Source organism: Fonsecaea monophora, assembly GCF_001642475.1.
Source record: "Fonsecaea monophora strain CBS 269.37 chromosome Unknown Scaff133, whole genome shotgun sequence".
NCBI classification, from domain to species: Eukaryota; Fungi; Ascomycota; class Eurotiomycetes; order Chaetothyriales; family Herpotrichiellaceae; genus Fonsecaea; species Fonsecaea monophora.
In genome coordinates, this window is record NW_019174064.1 from 3,374 (window position 1) to 21,539 (window position 18,166).

Below are 18,166 nucleotides of genomic sequence, written 5' to 3' on the forward strand. Positions count from 1 at the left end.
TACTTGGACGTGGTAGACATCCCCATTCGTCACACTCGGTAGTTACCAAGATGTATTTTTAGGGACAAACGACATCTAGGACGGCGCAAACACACGCTCACACACAAAGAAAGAGAGAGTAAGAAATAGACAAGTCACCATGTTTCCGTGGCCAATATGCTATTAGCTTAGCTTCATACCCATTCAATCTGTGGTATCATTTAGAGAATTGAAGAACCCTTTGCACGTTTGCACGTTTTGCCCATTTGCCCAAAAACCATCTCCGCCATGCCTGAATTCATGTCGAAACCCTCTCTTCTTACCAATCCCCAAACCCCCAAAAACTCCCGATACGCCAATTGTCACTCACTACCCCCCCTTTCTCAAATCATCAATGCTGCGTGTTGCCGTAATGCTGCTCGACCCATCCCGGGTTCCAGCTCTCGGTGCCAAAGTAATCCAGGTTCGCCTGCACGCCCTGTGGCAGGCCAGCCCCTACCCCGATCTGGCCGCCATTCATATGTTTCCAGTACTCGTCTGTATTGGTCGACGCACTGGCTTCGCCTCCCACGTTCATCGATTCTGTCGTATTCGGGACGCCACCACCCAGATGATTCATGTCGCTTCCGAGCGAATTGTGCATCAGGATGTCTGTAAAGGGCGTGTTATAGTCTCGTCCGGTCTGGGTGCCGAACTGCTGTGTCAAGCCGGGGCTTTCACTCAAGCCCTGCGGAAATGGATAATCGTAACTCCCGAAATGGGGGGTCGGGATGGGCATCAGATGGCTGCTACTGCTCGGCGTGCCAAAAAGATTCGTCTCGTTGGGCGTCATGCTGGCTTCGGAGAACGGGTAATGCCCGTCGGTCGATTCGAGCGCACTCATCGGGGGATTGGGATAGGCAAAGGGATTGTCGCTCGGGAACATGACATTCTTCAAGTCCGGTATTTGCGCATTCCCTAGTTGCGGCGTATATTGATAGTTGGGCGACATGGGGGTCGACGTCGAGGGGCTTTGAAATCCTACGAGCTGAGCATTCTGCACGTGCTCAGAGAAACTCGACATGACCGGGTCGGGCAGAGAGTTTCTCTTGGCCAGTTTGGCCAGATAGTCCGAGGGCAACGTCCTTGCTCGACTGGGCGTGGCCGAGTGTTCTCGGGGGGTGACTTGGTTGCTCCCTTCGCCGGCATTTGATCTCTCCTGCTGTGGCCCTGCTTCGGGACCTGGGGGCGGTCGCTTTCGACTGTTTGCTGGAGCAAAATTGAGCGAACTTCGCCGCTCCTTTAGTTTCTCGGGAAGAACATCAAAAAGACCCTGTCAAGGTTGGGAGCGATTAGCGTTTGAATCTCGACACCCGTCACCAGCTGCAGCTTACCGTCAGGCTGAGTGTACACCGATCGGCAGCCATGCTTCGCTTCGCAAGACTTGCCAGCGTGTCGCGTCCTTCCTTTGCATCTTTCAGGATCTCGGTGCTGGTGGGATTGTTCGGATTCTCAATGACAAAGAAGACGAGCGATAGGATGGCAAAGTACGTCGTGTACATGACAAACCAGTACGCACCCACCAACAAACCTCGCCTCTTCATCTCGCTGGTGATGTGAACAATGTTCCGTGCAACACTGATACACGCCGCCGCACAAGCAAAGCTCCTCTTGTCCACATTGCGCGCTTGACATGCTTGTGATACATAATGTATGAACGGCCGATAGAGCATCATCTGCACGTGAGCGTAGCTTATTCGCAGATGTTGTTGCACCCTATGCACCGTTAGTTCTTGATCGCAATCCCGTCATGTCAATATCTACCGTGACAGGTCCCGTCCAGCATTGTCCGAAGGCCTTAGCTCGCTCGGCAGTTGGTCCATCCAGTTCTGCAGATCTCTTTCAAGCTCACGGATCTTCCTGTGGCTGATACTATAGACCGGCTCGGTCTTGGGGTTTCCCGGCGTTTTCAGCGGATAGATATACCGAACGACCTTTCGCAGAAGCATCGTCAGCCTGGTATGAGCGTTCGTCGCCCTCAACAGAGGAAATGTGCCCGCCGGCATAGGCAAGATTCCTTGCTCCGTAATGTAATCGTCTTCGACCTCGGCAGGATATTCTTGGTCGATGTCGTCTTCGCTCAACATCTGTGGGAGCCCGAGTACAGCGCCCACGTAACAGTCCAATTTGCGCACCAGCCAGAATATTCGCTTTCGTTCTTCCAACTCGATGGGATTGAAATTGATGGGCAGATTGCGGTGCAGGCCCAGCCGACAACACGCCCTCAGGGCAATGCCAATGTATGCGTAACAGGTAGGTAATTTGGCCGAAGACTGCAAGAAGAGGATCATGAAGACGATGGCTTGGATAGTCACCAGATCCCTGCAATCCGTAATGTCGAGCAGTTGCTTGGCGGTGCTAAAGTATTGATATCTGGTACATCGTCAGTACAAGACAAGGTTGTCAGAATGAGGCTGAATGGCTCCTACCCCTGTTCTATGGCCTCCTTGTAACCTTTCAGGTCCAGCATGGTGTTGTCATTCTCCGTCTTGGAAAACAGGCACCCGACAGCCATGACCACATAGAGTTGAGGCAGGAATTGGACATGACGATTGTTATATTGCTCGGGATCAGTGTCGTAGACGGCGTGAAGTCGCTTGAAGAATGTCGGTCGGTGAATTGGGCGCATGAGAGCGCAGCAGTCGTCAAGGGTATTGCGACACAACTCCACAGCCACCTCTCGGGGAGGCAGATCAATGTGGTGAGAGAGGTTGAAGTCGATCGGCGACGAGTTTGCTGACTTGGGTGACTCGAGGACCTGCGCTATTGTGCGGTTCTTGCTGGGATGGCGGTATTCGGACAGAAACTGGTCGCCAAACTGCGCCCGAAATTTTCTCATAAAGACATAGCCAGAGGAATGACCATGAAAGTCCCAATTGCCATGATCGTCAAGATCGAGAGTGCCGGTCCGGTCGACCATCGATTGGAGTTGAGCATCATCATCGGCTTTTGGCGGGTCGGCGGCTGGTCTCGCATTCGCATTTGTAGTTCCACTGCCAGTCCCATTGCCGTTGACATTGACATCGACATTGGCACCTGCGTTGGCGGGGGCGGTGGCGCCGGTGTTTGCACGACCTGCCTCGATGAGCTGTTCCACGGTCCGCACGTCAAACTTGGGATCGTCCAGATCAAGCCCCGGTAAGACTGAGCGTAGGACTGACTCGGCTTTCTGCAGCCTCTGCTCCAAAGCCTCGATATATTGCGGGGCAGGATTTCGCCTTCGATTCGAAGGTTGATCATATGTACATTCTAGAAAGGCCGCCATCAGTGAATCCATAAGCGACAACAGCATCAAGAGCAAGGATGGGCTTGGACGCCAGTCATAAGGTTCACGCACCGTAGCTGTAGACGGTGCAGTGCGTGCAAGGCTGTTTGCCATCACACTTGATCTTTTTGCGCCGGCACTCATCACAGGCTCGAGTCACCCGTCGTCGTTTCTGCATGGGGACGGTTGGCTTTGTCCCCGACTCACTGGGTGGCGACTCAGCAGTAGGAGAGTCGGGTCGCGATTCTGACACATTTTCGGCCGGGTGATTTGTGCTGGCCATGGGCGCGGTGGTGGACGCTTCATCTCTCAGAGCCTCGTCGGACGGGCGACCCATCGACTGGGGCGTTATCAGTTCCTGGTCGCCCATCCGTCCTCCAGCCCCAGGCGGCCAACCAAGCGAGGAAAGACTGCGAAAGTCGAGAGTTGCGTTGCGCTCATTCGCTCACAAGGTCGGCAAGACTCGATGCTGGGACAGCACTGCGGTAGGAAATGGTGACGCATACAGAAAAGGCAAAGATAAAATCCACAAGAGCCTGGGAAGGACAGTTTGTCTGGGCCGGTCAAAAGGCTGCCGGATTCGGAGACAGGGACCCCGCAGCTCCGGTTGGTGCTTTCGGAGGAAGACAGCGATATCGCTGAGAATGAGCGACAGGAAAAGAAGAGGGAAGGAAAAAAACCAAAACAAAATGATATCCGTGTGCAGAGAAAGGCAGAGCGATTTGGGAATTGATCAACCCCCTTCGCTGGTACGAGCCGTACGACCAAAAAAACCCGCCCACCAGACGACAAGGGAAAAGCGAAAGGGCAAGGCACAAGCATGGGAAGGGCCTGGGAAAAGGAAGGGAAATGGGCAAAAGGGCAAAAGGGAAGCATATCCACAGCCCATTGCACACCCATTCCACCCACTACCACCGGGCAGCTGTGCCCTTGGGGCGCTTGTTGGTCCCCCACTTGAGCCCATGACATTATTAACCAAAGGACGGGTTTTTGACGGGGACCGTGTGCGTCATTGGACATGATTAGGGTCTCTGGCTGTGCGGGTGGAAGATGGAAAGGGCTGGCTTGATTGCTGGAGACCTCGAAGCGGATACCTGTGCGATGGCCCCCCCCCTCCCTCCCCCTCGACTTGTCCCCTCTTCTCCTCCTTCGTATTCCCCTCTTGGGTCCCTGCGAGGTCTGCCTCTTTCTTCCGTTTTTAGGTCTTTCAATAGCGGGAGCAAGTGGGCGTTGTCGTTGGGCGTGGGCGAGGCGACAGGCTGAATGTCAGGTCCATCAAATGCATGCAAACAGTGGATGCTCTCGATCCCATGGCTGCGTGGTGACTGGTGGGCAAACGCCGATCGTATAGTGGTCCTGACCGATTCTTGGAGCTCCTCATGCCTGTCTCTGGTAGCAGCCGTGTCTGTGAAAGAGTCTGGAGTGGTAATGCGAGTGGGTTGGTGTTGAGCAAGGTAGGACAGGGCTGTAGCTAAACTGTGACCCGTACCGAGTAGACGCATGGTCAGGCTAGAGAATTCGTGAGAGTCTTTCATGTCTCTCTTCCCTGGAACTAACAGTAGTAGTCTTGGGTGGTGACAGCCGCTTTACCCCCGAAAGAATGGCCACTTTTGTAAGGTCGCGAACCAGAAGGGCAATTTGGGGGTCATATATGATATATATCTTGTATATTCCGCAACGAGGTCGTCGTCCCGTTGTCCCTCGAGCCTTCTTCCCCCTCTTCTCAATCCCATCAATATCGCTGCTCTCTGTTCGGTCTGTAGCTAAGGCTCGTTCTTCGCGTGGCATTTGGGACCGTCATCCTATCGCGTGGCCGACCGTGCCCACCATTGCTTAACTCCGCCCTAATGAGTCCAGGGGGTCTCGCCGATCGCGCAGGGTTCCAGGGCCAGTCGGATATCCTCAATTTGTCCCCCCCTGGATCCCCCTGAGCGCCTGGTTGTGGATATGGGTAATGGTGAAAAATGTCGCTCGTGGCACGGCACAGATGCTGCCCTGGGACCACAGGTATATCGCCATATTGTCCATTCGCCAACAAGCGGTGAATCGCGGCTGAGACATGCTCTCTAGGGCAAACGAACATGGCCAAGGGATACCCTAACAGACTATCACAAACATGTCCCGCCGCATTGTCTACCTATGTGCTGTGCCGACTACCTGATAGGCCCACCTGTTGCGCCTGTTAGGCTCTGGCGTCGTCTGGTAGCCCGAATCCCAACATCATTGTGAGGGGCAATCATTGCAATTCCGTCTAATTCGCTTTCACCGACGTAGGAGGCTGATCTTGGCCTGTCGCTGTCGTTTGTTCTTCCACCCGGACCTTCTCTCCATCCACGGCGGCAGCCGTCATGTTCCCAGGCAAGCCAGCAGAATTGTAAATCTGTAAATCCCCAAACAACTCATTCACGGTCTCTAGGGTATGACCTTGTGTCTCAGGGTAGAAGAAATAAACCACGACTGCGGCGACCCAGTTGAAGGCACTGAATATATAAAAGTATCGGTAACCCATTTTCGAAAGTGCAATAGGTGAGCATTGTGCAAAGATGAGGTTAACTGCCCAGTTGGTGAACGTGGACAACGAGGTGCCTTTGGCTCGGATGGCCGTTGGGAAGATCTCGCTGCTGAAAATCCAGGAAATGCATCCCAGGCTGGTGAAAAACACCGAGAAGACAAAATACATGGCCACACAGGCGCGCAGGGCGTTGCTACTGCGACTGGGATCTGGTGTCCCTTCAATGTAGAAATGCGAAAGCGTGGCATTGACGCAGAGCGCTGCTCCCATACCAATCATGGATGGTATAAGAAGCATTCTTCGTCCCACGCGGTCCACAAATGCGATGCAGATGGTGTTGTAGACCTGGGCGAGGGCACCATATATGCCGATAATCATTAGAGACCTGTGCTGTATTAGTACTGGGTATCAAATCTCAGATCCCTCGACGGCGAGTGCCAACCTGGTGGTGCTGAAATTAAGATAACTGTAGATACGGGGCCCGTAGCTACTCTCAGATCAGTATCAAGCATGTTGCTTCTTCAAGCACAAACTATTGACCCAGCTATCTTTTGGCCAACGTTGCAGGAAACTTACTAGTTGATGACATTGATCCCCGATGTTTGCGTGAAAAGCTGTATCCCACAAGCCAACAACACCCGCCGTCGGAGGCGCGGCTCACGAAACATGTCGATCCACCCCAAGCGAGACCTTTTCTCCGCTTCAAGATTGTCTTGGATGCGTTTGTACTCGGCTTCAACAAGCTCTTGACCTCGGTGGAGTCTTTGCAGGACCGCATGAGCATGAACCGCGTCTCCGCGCTCAGCAAGGAATCGAGGACTCTCAGGCAGAAACCAAATTCCTGCTGCAAGGACCACGGCTGGTAGCACTTGAAACGAGAGTGGGAACCTCCAACTGAAAGGGCCGTCGACCAACGAGCTTCCATAGCCGATCCACTGGGCACATAAAAATCTACCATCTCGTTAGCAAGCAGATACAAGGGGACTATTGCCCGGCGGTGAAGCAAACCCAAGTCCGATATTCCATTGTTGCAGCCCTGCGAGAAGGGCTCGATATTTCGGGTGCGCAACCTCTGAACAATAGTTGGGGATCGTGGCTGATAGCAGCCCAATAGCCAGACCAGCGACTACCCGACCTATGATGATAGTTGCGACATTGTTTGCGCCGCCTTGCAGTGCGCCTCCTAGGCATGCTAATATGGCTCCGAGGAAGATGGCGGCCCGTCGACCATACTTGTCCGAGAGCACGTTGAGGAAGAGTGATGATACTATAGCGCCTCCTGTAAAGGATGATACAATTCCACCTGCTGTGTTGTCCGCTAAAGTTCCGTTGCCGAAGCGGTTGACGAAGTCTGTCTGGGCGATCGAAGAGGAGATGATGCCTGAATCTACTCGTCCCACCCGTCACTTATCAGTAAAGTGTCTGCAAAAGAGAAGAGCAGTCGTTGCTGGTCCATTGAGCCGTCGTAGCTCTGCTCCCTGGTGCAGGTAGGTCGCATGGTAGTTGAGGTGATCTCTTTTCCATAGAGATCATCGCTGAGCGGGAGACTGCAATGAAACGTACCATAACCAAACAGAAGCGCCCCCAAGCAAGCAAAAGTACAACAGAAGCCTACTAAAAGCATCTGGCTGGCATCTGGAGCTGCCCGGTGGCAGCATTACCTTCCAAAAGTGGGCATATACTCTTGAACAGGTATTGCTGTGTCAAAGACGCAAACTGGGAAGCAATTAAGGTGCTGCAAAGAATCCCAAAATTGACAAACTGACGGACGAAGTGATGGCCAGGCTATCACAACCAACACTTGTCGAGAGGCACGGTGCTGTCGGCAACAGTGGAAATAGATAGATCATACCCCGGATCCCTGTGGCCACTTAAAGTCTTAATAGGCCCCCCAAAGCGAGCGAATGTCCACCAAAGAGCTGCGCTTCGTATTGCGGTGCCGAGGGTGCGGAAAAGCCGCAGGGTGTGAAACCAACTGCCCAGCATTGTACCACCAATCTCAACCGTGCGGTGGCTTCTGGTTTGGTGTCCAAAGTCCCCGTTCTTGGAATATACATTGAAGTTTGAGCAGGTTCAAGGCCCAGGGCAGGCCCAGGGCACTGCAAGGCTGCCAGGAGGTAATGGTTTAGGACAATGAGAATGAGGGGCCTGATACTTTCATTCGCTGGTTCCTAGGCAAGAGAAGAACAGGGTCTGGCACATGGCGCCGATCTTGTGCGTTTTCGAGCCCTTAGCACACTGTGGGCTGTGGGAAGTCCGGTAATGCCCGCCTAAGACAACCTTTGAACTGTTGAGCGTTGGTGCTCGCGAGCCCCGCAGACGGTAGCAAGAAACAAGCGAGAAAAGCTGAAAGGGTGATTTTCGCCCAGTCTGGGCCGCCAAAGAACCGAGAAATCAGGTTGGTTCCAGCATGAATCGGGACCGATAGCTGACCAAGGGCGCTTGCAGTATCTCTGTGCGCAGCTCGGTTTCCCAATTCACCATGACGGGAACGAGCCCAGGTCCCAGTGACAAGAAGTTTAGGAGCAAGTCGTTCAGCCTCTCAAACGTCGGTCGGGACAATCGCTTGGACACTTTTAGCATTCGGCCAACAAACCAGGGTCTTTCGGTATGTAACAGGACAGGATTGCTACTTCCGCTCAATAATATCTGTATCAGTGCCTCCACTGAGATATGTCGATCCAAGTCGTTGTGCACGATGTTGTCCATGAGCTCAGCAAAGAATGCCTCGCTGTTCTCGATCGAGTGCCGGTATTCCCAAATGGCTGTATTGATCGTCATCAGAGCAGCCAACCTGGAAATAATCTGCTTGAACTGTCCCGTCTCCGTGTAGCGTGGGCCGTTGGGACTTGCCAGGAGGTTGTAAAGGGGTTGTCCAGGTGAAAAGACTGAATAGCGCAAGGGCTGTTGATTCCTTGAGATCGGGTTTACTTGCAGGCCTGCTTGAACGAGGGCAAGGTGTTCGGCGCATTTGAGGAACGTGATGAATTCGTCACACTGCTCCACGATCTCATTACGAGCTATAACCTCAGCTTCTTGTTGGGTTGAGTGGCATGGTGATGACTGGTGGTCAAAGTAGAATGTAGCACCATGACCTTTATAACCTGAGAAAATGTAATCGGACCAATTGATCAGCATCTGTAATCTGTTGTTTTGGACCAGAGCTGCAGGTCCACCCCGATCCCTGATCTTTTGCACCACAGCCTCCCAGTGCATCCATGCGTATACACGGCGTTCGATACGCGGGTCAAAGTCCTCCAATGCCGCAGCAGAGATTGTGGCGGATATGGTGGCATCTGAAGTGTCATGAGGGAATTGCTGATAGTGATGAAGGAGCAGTTGCGATGCTTTGGCTCGATGTTCGATGGCAAGACGTGTCTCTGGGAGACCTTGAACCCATGCCTGGGTGTTGGCAGCGTGGACGAGAATGGTGTTCTGGAAACACACGGCCCCTTTCATGGCTTCGGGAATGAAGACGGTGAGATACCAATTGTGTGCAAGCGGGCTACGTCTTTCAAACCCATATGAGCACGCTGGCATGACATTTGCGTAGAAATCGAAGAGCTCCTGGTCTTGAGGGCTCAGTTCCATTGGTAGAGCGTCGAACGGGTCGGTCCTTGCAGCACTCAGATAAGATTGTGGTTCCGGACTGAGAGATGAAGGGCCAGCCGATGTCCAGTGCCGTTTCTGCGGTGATAATGAATCGGTGGACCTAGTAGAAGACGGCGGCGTGAATGGAGCATCAGGGACCATATCTGCCAACTTGGCAAAGGCTGTCGATCCTAGACGGAAGGTAGTAGAAGAAGGCTTCGTCCGTGCCACCCCAGGACAGGGAGGTTGACGATCGATCTCTTCGACGGTACCATCCAGGTTCTCCGTTACATCTGCTCCTTCATTTGCCCCCATTGCAGGGTCCTGAAAGTCCGCGGGGATGGAACGCGCCGTTTGCGGACGTCGCTGGTGCGATCGTGTCTGCGATCTGGGCCTGTCTGGCCTCTTTCGAGTCGGTGCTTCAGCTCCGTCGCCGGCCTTTGTCTGTGAGCGAGCCTCCCATCGCTTCTCTCTCATGTACTCCTGCATGACATGGCGCCGCACTTGGGTGGCATTGGAACCCATCGAGGTGACATCACTATTGTCAATGAACTGAAATCGACGCTGTGGTTTCTTTGAACCAGGGGTAGACATGGTTGGGACTATAGTTGCTGAGGGGGTTCGAATTCTCCCGTCTCAGATCCCAAGGCTGTGTAGGTTGTGGCGATGACAGGTCCCCAGCCTTATTGAGTCCAGCGGACGATCACAGGACAATTTTAAACACATTAGGAGGAAAAGAATATGACCATCCAGTCACCATAGAGGGAATAGCTGGTTGAAGATATTAGCATACTCGTCATGACTTTCCGTGAATCTTCAGGAACTTTGCTCGTACATTCAGGGAAGTCCTCGATGTCTGCTTTTGGAAGTGAAGGGAATCCGGCCACCAAGGTGGGATATCCTGACTTTTGAAGACCAGCGATCTGCCTTTGTCCGCCGTCTGAGAGTCGACTGAGCAATATACAAATTCGTACTCGAGTGCTCGGCAGTCGCCGGGGTGGGTTGCTTTACGACGGAGAACCGAATTGGCAATTGGTGTGTGTCCAGAATGTCTTGGTAGGGGATGTGGATAGGCAGTCATCGTTGCACTGACGGCGGGTTGGTGCATGTCAAGAAGGAATAGGCGTGGCCACTAATCACTTTTTCTCTTTCAGGCGGGTTGGAAGTCTGATGCCAGTGGTCTTTGACCAACAGAAATGCTGGGATAGGGTCAAAGAGTCCTTGACCAGCTGGGCTTCGGCTTGATGTTAGTCAGTACCTGCTGTAGGGGGTTCTTGCCTGTTAGATGCCCATCATTATCTGTTTTGGGGGCTTACCAAAGGCTTAGGAACCACAGCACCAGCCGGCACTAGCAGACGGGCCCAGTCTGCCAGTGTCCCTAGTAGCCTGTACTCGTAGGGGTTTAAGGAACCCAGTCGCCCCGGGGTCGGCCCTGCAACAGCCCCAGCTTGGCTATAAATGCCCCATAGCGAGAGCTTGCTCGGGACCAAACCACACACACGCTGGTCAGATCTTGATTCAGAGAACGGGCTAGATCCTTGCAATCGATGTGCTCCTCTTGAGCCCCGCCGATCGATGTTGTCAAAGCTAATCCAGGTATGAAACCAACTAGTTCACGAACCATACGAGTAGACGTTGCGACATGGTGACAAATATAGAGATAGCAATATGGCAACCCAGAGGTAATGGGTAATCAATGCCCAGACAAACTCCTCGTATACAGCTGTGTACTTTGGTGCTGGCTGAAAGCGCCCCATGCACGACTGGTACTTTTGCAATTCATAGTATGTTGCGAAACGAGGATCGTGGGAATGTAGCCAGACACTGGCCGGCTCTGCGAAGCAAATGTAGGGATATGCCCTGGATGTTTTGGCGGCTGCAGCTTATAGCCAAATCCTTATGACTACCATATTTTGATGTTATTTACATAGGGCCTTGCGCACACATAAACAGGCGTCTACGCTGCACTGGGCAAATTTATCTATCTCTTGTTTTGTTTCCATCTTATTCCCTTCAAGGGCGTTTCTTTCACTGATATAAAGCGGTCCATGCTCCGCCTCGAGAACAGTACAGAATCACGTGTGATGGCCGAGGAGGGTTCGAAGAACAGACCGGAGGATATGGAGCGGCAAAGGGTATTTTTGTGACCACGGTAGGTAGCGACAATGAGATACATTCTTCACTGAGGCCGTTGAGAAGCTGGCTGTCGTCAAGGGGAGGTCAACGTGGTTGCCAATGGCTCACCAGCTTGTCTATAGCACCCTCCGTGTCCGGTTTGAGGACGGAGATGAAGCGACAGGAGCTTTGTGGAAACTTGTGACGGTATGAGTGGGCAAAATGATGCGAAACTGGACAAGGACACGGCTGGTGACGGTTTTTGCTTTGCTGACCGGCCGCGAGATGCTTCCTGTTGGTCCCTCGCCCAACCTGCAGCGCCAGCCATTGGCTCCTTTGTCGCAGATTTCCTCTCCAGCGAAGTCTCCAACACTCCAGCCGTCTCAGAAACTGCCTCAGCCAGTGGTCATAACTCCTTGGCTGGCTTCTTTGACTCGTCGACTATCCCTATCTGAATCCCAGGTCCAAAACCACAAACCACCCCGGGCGACATCGACTACGGACGGTGCCGACAAGTAGTGGAGTGTCTGTCGAAAACTCCCCCCCTCCCCCTTGGACCCTGAGCTTTCCTCGTCTTGCACTTACTTGGGCCACCGTCCCTGCGCCTTTGCTGCAAACTACCCGTGCACTTACTCTTACACTGCATCAAGCGGTGTCTACTTACCAGTCTCGGCCAGCTGTCAGCCAGCTCGATCCTTTCATCAAACTGCAGGTCCCATTAAACCACCGTGCAACTTTTACACGGCGAGCTCGACAAACACGTTCAACAAACGCGCCTAACCGCTGGACACGGTTCGCGTTTGCCAACCCGCCGCTCATTCTGTTGAACCTGCGCCAAACCACACTGGCATTTTGCCTGCCACCGCAAGTGGAAAATCGTCGACACGACGATAACTGCTAAATCTCAGACTTGCCCGACACCTCTTTGGTCGTTCACAAAGTCCAGTCAATCTACAAACCATGGCGCAACCGACACAATCCATAAAATGCGTGGTAACTGGCGACGGTGCCGTGGGCAAGACTTGTTTGCTGATATCCTACACCACCAATGCGTTCCCCGGCGAATACATTCCCACAGTCTTTGACAACTACTCTGCCAGCGTCATGGTAGATGGAAAGCCCGTTTCACTGGGATTGTGGGATACAGCAGGACAAGAAGATTATGACAGATTACGCCCATTATCGTATCCGCAGACCGATGTCTTCCTCATATGCTTTTCCATTGTCTCACCTCCAAGCTTCGACAACGTCAAAGCAAAGGTACCTACCCATCACGCCTGGTAATCTGATAACGTTGAAGCTAATAGCCTGGTTGTAGTGGTATCCCGAGATTGAACACCACGCCCCCAATGTACCCATTATCCTCGTCGGAACAAAGCTAGATTTGAGGGAAGACAAAGCAACAGCAGACAATCTTAGGGCAAAGAAGATGGAACCGGTGTCCTATGAGCAGGCACTAGCGGTGGCGAAGGAGATCAAAGCGGTCAAATATCTTGAGTGTTCGGCACTCACACAACGAAATCTAAAGAGTGTCTTCGACGAAGCCATCAGGTAAGAGACCACTCACTTCCTCCATGACGTGTATGGTACTCATCTTACAACAGAGCCGTCCTCAATCCTCGGCCTACGACAACCAAGAAGAAGTCGAGGTGTACCATCCTCTAGTGGTCTTCAGGGTCCGGTTCTGGGGTTGGGGACGTTTTGGGATTTTGCGTTGGTTTGACTCCAGGTGCATCGCAAGAGGTGGATATAGACTTTGTCTGCGTTGCCGTTTCCTCATTCCGAAACAATATGTCCTTCGTGTGGGCTAGCCAGCTTCTGAATGCATATCAGAAAGATTTGGCTTGGTGATGGTCTTGCGCATACGAATAATACAGCGGCAATCTAGGTGGGAAAGAAGGCGTTGATATAGGAAGGGATTCGCATCCGACATCTTGAGCGGCGGCACCAGCAGCGTCAGCGGCAGCAAGCCCCCTCCAAGACCACATTGCATTTTGGTAGTACAGCGAAATCTTTGATCGGTCAATGCTTCACACGAGACAGTCGACTGGGATGAATGTCCCCACGGCCATCCTTGACCTCGCTGCCAGCCACAACAATGGCATTTGCACCAGTCTCGGGCGGGCCCTTTTTCTTGGAATCGACCTTGTCGCGCTCAGCTTTCTCCTTCAACCTTCTTCGTTCCCTCTCTTCTTTGAGCTTGTCATTTTTCGTTTTGATTTTGGCCTTGCGGTCCTTACTCTTGCCACCACCACCAGCAGTCAGCTCTACATTTATCCTTCGACCTTTGCTTTTCTTTCCTTGCCTCTGCGACTGTAGTTCCCCGAGAGTTCCCTGATCACTGGCTGCGCCTGTTTCTCCATCTTTGCCATCAGGGTCAAACAAGGAGTGGTGATATAGCTTCAGGCATGTCTTCATTTTGTCGTAGTTGTCGAATTCGACGAATGCAAAGCCTTTACTTTTCCCAGTCTTTTTATCCGTCGAGAGGCGCACAGAAGTCGGAGAGAGTTTCGAGAAGTGTACTTTTATTTGCTCTGATGTGGTCTCAAAAGGTAGATTGCCAACAAAAACAATAAATCGGGTGGGAGTCGTCGTTTTCTGTTCGTCGTCATTTTTCTCTATTTTTGAGGCTTTTCGTTTCTTGTGTGTCTCGGGGACGTGCTCTTGCGGCTCTACATTGCCTGCACTTGTTTCTGTTGAAGTTGGATCCGGTGTAGGAACGACCGTATTGATGGCTGCAGATGTTTCTTCTCCTTTTCCATGATCTCTCGACTTCTTCTGCCTTTTTGCTCTCCTCTCCGATTTTTCTTGCTTCAGCTGTCCCTTCGACTTTGCGTTTGCGGGGGGATTCTGTGCGACTGTCTGAGACTTTTGGTCCGACTGTGGTTGAGTAACGATCGAGTCATCCTGAGCCTGATCCTGGCTCTGGGCCAGATCTCTCTTTCTCTTCTTGGACATTCTCGGATACTGTCAAGACAATAGGGATAATATCTTAGTAAGAAGGGATCAGTACATAATCTGGCGGACAAAAGTAGTCATTCAAGGCACCATTATAATAAACTTGTGCGAGATTGGAAAATTTGACCTGCGGACCTGGTCGGCTGAAATAAGTCACCAGGGAAGATCGGAGGGCAACGTCATGGGCCCCCCGAGGCAGCCGCCAATCGACCACTTAATTAACGGGTCTTCCTCTCTTAACCTTATAGGCTTCTAGTACGCAGGGTCAAGTGTCCCAGTAGTATTGCCCCATTCATCAACTCCAAGTTCCGCCTAAATGCCTACCTGATACAGCGCAACCTGTCCGGAGTACCTCGTACACCTAGGGGACAGAGTACCAATCTTTCTCTTCTTTTCAAGGTTGCCTTGAGGTTCGGGTTCCAATAAAGTCCATTTCCACTATCCTTAACCTGCGTCGGTCAAGACTCTTGCCAACACCTTCTCTCCGCTATGATTGACAGATAAACAAAGGCACTCATCGTCTCTCGTCCCACGCCTCAGAAGCTCCCCCTCAGCCGCTCACTTCCAGCACCACCATGGCAGTCTATGCCTCTCAGCTTGGGGCCAAAGGGCCTTTCCTGAATCATGCTCCTGTCCTGCCAACCCATGCGCCTCCAGCTGGTACGTTCTTGCCTGGCACAAAGGTCCAGGTGGGAGATCACAGGGTCATCATCGAGCGCTATCTCTCCGAGGGCGGCTTTGCCCATGTCTACGTTGTCGTCCTCCCGCGGCCCGTCGATGGAAACCAGAAAGCTGTGCTCAAGCGAGTGGCCGTCCCTGACAAGGAGCATCTGGCCAACATGCGGACAGAAGTCGAAACCATGAAAAGGCTGCGGGGCCAAAAGCACATCGTCAAATATATTGATTCGCATGCATCCCAGCTGAAAGGCGGTGGATATGAGGTGTTTCTTCTCATGGAGTTTTGTCAGGGAGGAGGGCTCATCGATTTCATGAATACCCGTCTGCAAAACAGATTGACCGAACCCGAAATTCTGAAGATCTTCACGGATGTGGCTGAAGGAGTTGCGTGCATGCACTACCTGAAGCCTCCTTTGATGCACCGAGACCTCAAAGTAGAGAACGTTCTCATTGCCACAAGTGGTTCGTCAAGAATATACAAACTTTGCGACTTTGGTTCTGCGGCTCCCGCCAGACCTGCTGCCACGACCGCTGCAGAAGGACGTTTGATCGAGGACGATATAAACCGCCATACGACATTACAGTACAGAAGTCCAGAGATGATCGATGTCTACCGGAAACAGCCCATCGACGAGAAATCCGATATTTGGGCTCTTGGAGTGTTTCTGTACAAGCTCTGCTACTACACCACCCCGTTTGAAGATGTTGGGCAGATGGCCATACTAAACGCCAAATTCAAGTTCCCCGGCTATCCACGATTCTCCGACCAGCTCAAGCTGCTTATTGCCTCCATGCTTCGGGAACGACCGACAGACCGACCAAACATATATCAGGTGCTGCAAAAGGCGTGTCAGTTGGACGGCCGGGACTTGAAGTTCGAAAACATCTATGCTCGACGGACGCAATCAGAGAGTCGTAAAGACCAAGTGCTTCCGCAGCCCTCTAGCTCCCAATCTAGAGCTGGCGCAACCTTGTCTCCTCCCAAACCGGCAGCTCCTCTAACTGTTCCTGATATCGAACCAATGCGACGGGGGCGACCCACCAAACCGGTATCTCACCATGGCTCAGCAAAACCAAGCCCGTCGCCATTACGAATGATGGACAATGCACACCCTGATCCCTTCGCAGCGCTGGACGGGAACAAGGGTTCAGTCGAAGATGAGCTTTCTTCCAGGTTCCCGACGCTGGATCAGTTCTCGTTAATGACTGACAAGGGCCACAAGTTTGCGTTTGACTCTCAGCCGGAGAAAAAGAGAGAGTCTGTCGACCCCAATCTTGCACAGCGAGTCACCAATGCTCTAGCGGATGATGCATTTGCGAGACCTCCCAGTCCAGCCAAGTCGAAACCAATCGTAGAGAAACCACTCCCTGCTAGTAAATCGCAGACTGTGTTACAGCACAAGAAGTCTTTGGAAGATAAAGAGACGCCTGCAAGAGCCAACGCTGGAAATCCGCCACCGGTCACTGCGCCAAAGCCATCAATGGTGTCTACCGGGACCATGACGACGCCTTCACCACCCCCAACCACGGATGCCAAACCACTTCCAGAACGTCCAGTACACCGCTTTCCTCCCAAAGAGCTGTCGTCAACGCCGCCATCGGCGCACAAGTATGAGACTATGGAATTGCCTCCCAGGGAGCCTCGATCTGCTCGTAACAAAGACGTATCAAGGCTGGCAAATCTACTCAGAGAAGACGGGCTGAGGTCACAGCTTGCTGGGGACCTGGAGCCAAAGTCGCCAACTTCATCACGCCCATCTTTAGAAGGGGGTCGTCCGACCATGCGAGAACTCAATTCCGGGGTGAGCAGGTCAAGGTCGCTCAATTTCAGGAACCGACCCGCCAGCGTTAACATCGGGGCGCGACCGACTCACATCAAAGACAAGGAAATCAGGAGCCTTGATTATGAAACGACATTTAAGAGTGCGGAACCTGAAATGGCGCCCTTGACGCATGTCGAATCGGGAACAAATATTACCTCGGATGTGGACTTCCTCAAGGCGAGAGAGGAGGAAGAAAAGTCGCGCAGACACCATAGAAGGCTAGGCAGTGGTTCAAGACACCTTAAAAGAGCGAGTCTGCCCTCGATCGTGCCTAATATAGCGGGAACGACCAAACTGTTGGCAGGCAAGTTCGGAGACGCCTTTAAGATGTTTGAAAGCAATAACGACCCGACTCATCATCGACAGCGGAGTGATTCACCTTCCCGCGACCCCATCAACATTCTAACCCCAATTGCAGGTTCTGAGGCCACAGATCTCAGCGATGACCGGCTGCCATGGGATGACATGGAGGATCTATCGCCTGAGATGAGACGGGAGATGGAAAAGCGCAAACTCGAGGCTGAAGAAAGAAGAGTAGCTCAAGCAGCCGCAGAATACAGGCAGCGACTAGCAGCAAGAGGAGGCGGGAACGTTGGCAGCAATGCAGGGGTGGGAAGGTCAGCCACCATTCAGAACAGGATGAAGTCTTTGCTGAGCGAGAACGATCGACCTGCGCACAAGACAGCCACCGGCTATGGTCATTACACCGAATCTCCTCCCCCCCAGCACGGTTCGCCGGACGACAGGCGGCTACCTCAGCCGTCCAGAGCGCCCCAAGCTCATTTGACCGGGAAAATGGAAAGACACGGCCTCCCTGAAGTTGTGGCATCTGCACCGGCTTCTTTGACTGATCTTAGCAGAGTAGAGCCCCGCGGACAGAAGCCGACTGCACCACCGAAACCAAAGGTGCTGCGGACGGGCGGTATAGCAGAGTCGGCCGTGGTGAGCACGAGTGAAGCGAATCCCGCAGCTACGAACGTGGATGAAGACTGGGAAGCAAACTTCAACAGAAGATTCCCCAGTCTTGCTGGGATTGAAATGGTGGAAACCTCGATAGATGGGCCAAAGACCACAACCACGGTGCGCACGAAAGAAGTATGACGGAGAGTTAGAGAGTACATGTAGAATCTATGCCAAGGAGACGCATTTTCTATTTGAACTTGACACGGCCGTGTAGTTGGCATCGAGGTGAATGAGACTGAAGTG

General features: G+C 52.6%; 6 protein-coding genes across 6 annotated transcripts; 2 read left to right on the forward strand and 4 right to left on the reverse strand.

The window, feature by feature from the left end:
- Positions 1–370: 370 nt before the first annotated feature.
- AYO21_10822 (hypothetical protein) lies at positions 371–3,653 on the reverse strand (the record flags this gene model as incomplete). Its single annotated transcript, XM_022660730.1, has 5 exons — positions 371–1,291; positions 1,353–1,734; positions 1,783–2,391; positions 2,448–3,267; positions 3,356–3,653. The coding sequence occupies 5 exons, from the start codon at positions 3,651–3,653 to the stop codon at positions 371–373; spliced, it is 3,030 nt and encodes a 1,009-aa protein (XP_022506941.1).
- Positions 3,654–5,534: 1,881 nt separating this feature from the next.
- On the reverse strand, positions 5,535–7,293 carry AYO21_10823 (hypothetical protein; the record flags this gene model as incomplete). The annotated part of the gene is made up of 5 exons (XM_022660731.1): positions 5,535–6,180; positions 6,238–6,282; positions 6,372–6,746; positions 6,804–7,146; positions 7,203–7,293. 5 exons carry the CDS (start codon positions 7,291–7,293, stop codon positions 5,535–5,537), a joined length of 1,500 nt encoding a protein of 499 aa, XP_022506942.1.
- Positions 7,294–8,189: 896 nt separating this feature from the next.
- Positions 8,190–9,980, reverse strand: AYO21_10824 (hypothetical protein; the record flags this gene model as incomplete). The annotated part of the gene is made up of 1 exon (XM_022660732.1): positions 8,190–9,980. The coding sequence occupies one exon, from the start codon at positions 9,978–9,980 to the stop codon at positions 8,190–8,192; it is 1,791 nt and encodes a 596-aa protein (XP_022506943.1).
- A 2,481-nt stretch (positions 9,981–12,461) lies between these two features.
- On the forward strand, positions 12,462–13,166 carry AYO21_10825 (hypothetical protein; the record flags this gene model as incomplete). The annotated part of the gene is made up of 3 exons (XM_022660733.1): positions 12,462–12,761; positions 12,820–13,052; positions 13,106–13,166. 3 exons carry the CDS (start codon positions 12,462–12,464, stop codon positions 13,164–13,166), a joined length of 594 nt encoding a protein of 197 aa, XP_022506944.1.
- Positions 13,167–13,523: 357 nt separating this feature from the next.
- AYO21_10826 (hypothetical protein) lies at positions 13,524–14,459 on the reverse strand (the record flags this gene model as incomplete). Its single annotated transcript, XM_022660734.1, has 1 exon — positions 13,524–14,459. One exon carries the CDS (start codon positions 14,457–14,459, stop codon positions 13,524–13,526), a length of 936 nt encoding a protein of 311 aa, XP_022506945.1.
- Positions 14,460–15,034: 575 nt separating this feature from the next.
- Positions 15,035–18,061, forward strand: AYO21_10827 (hypothetical protein; the record flags this gene model as incomplete). The annotated part of the gene is made up of 1 exon (XM_022660735.1): positions 15,035–18,061. One exon carries the CDS (start codon positions 15,035–15,037, stop codon positions 18,059–18,061), a length of 3,027 nt encoding a protein of 1,008 aa, XP_022506946.1.
- Positions 18,062–18,166: the final 105 nt, after the last annotated feature.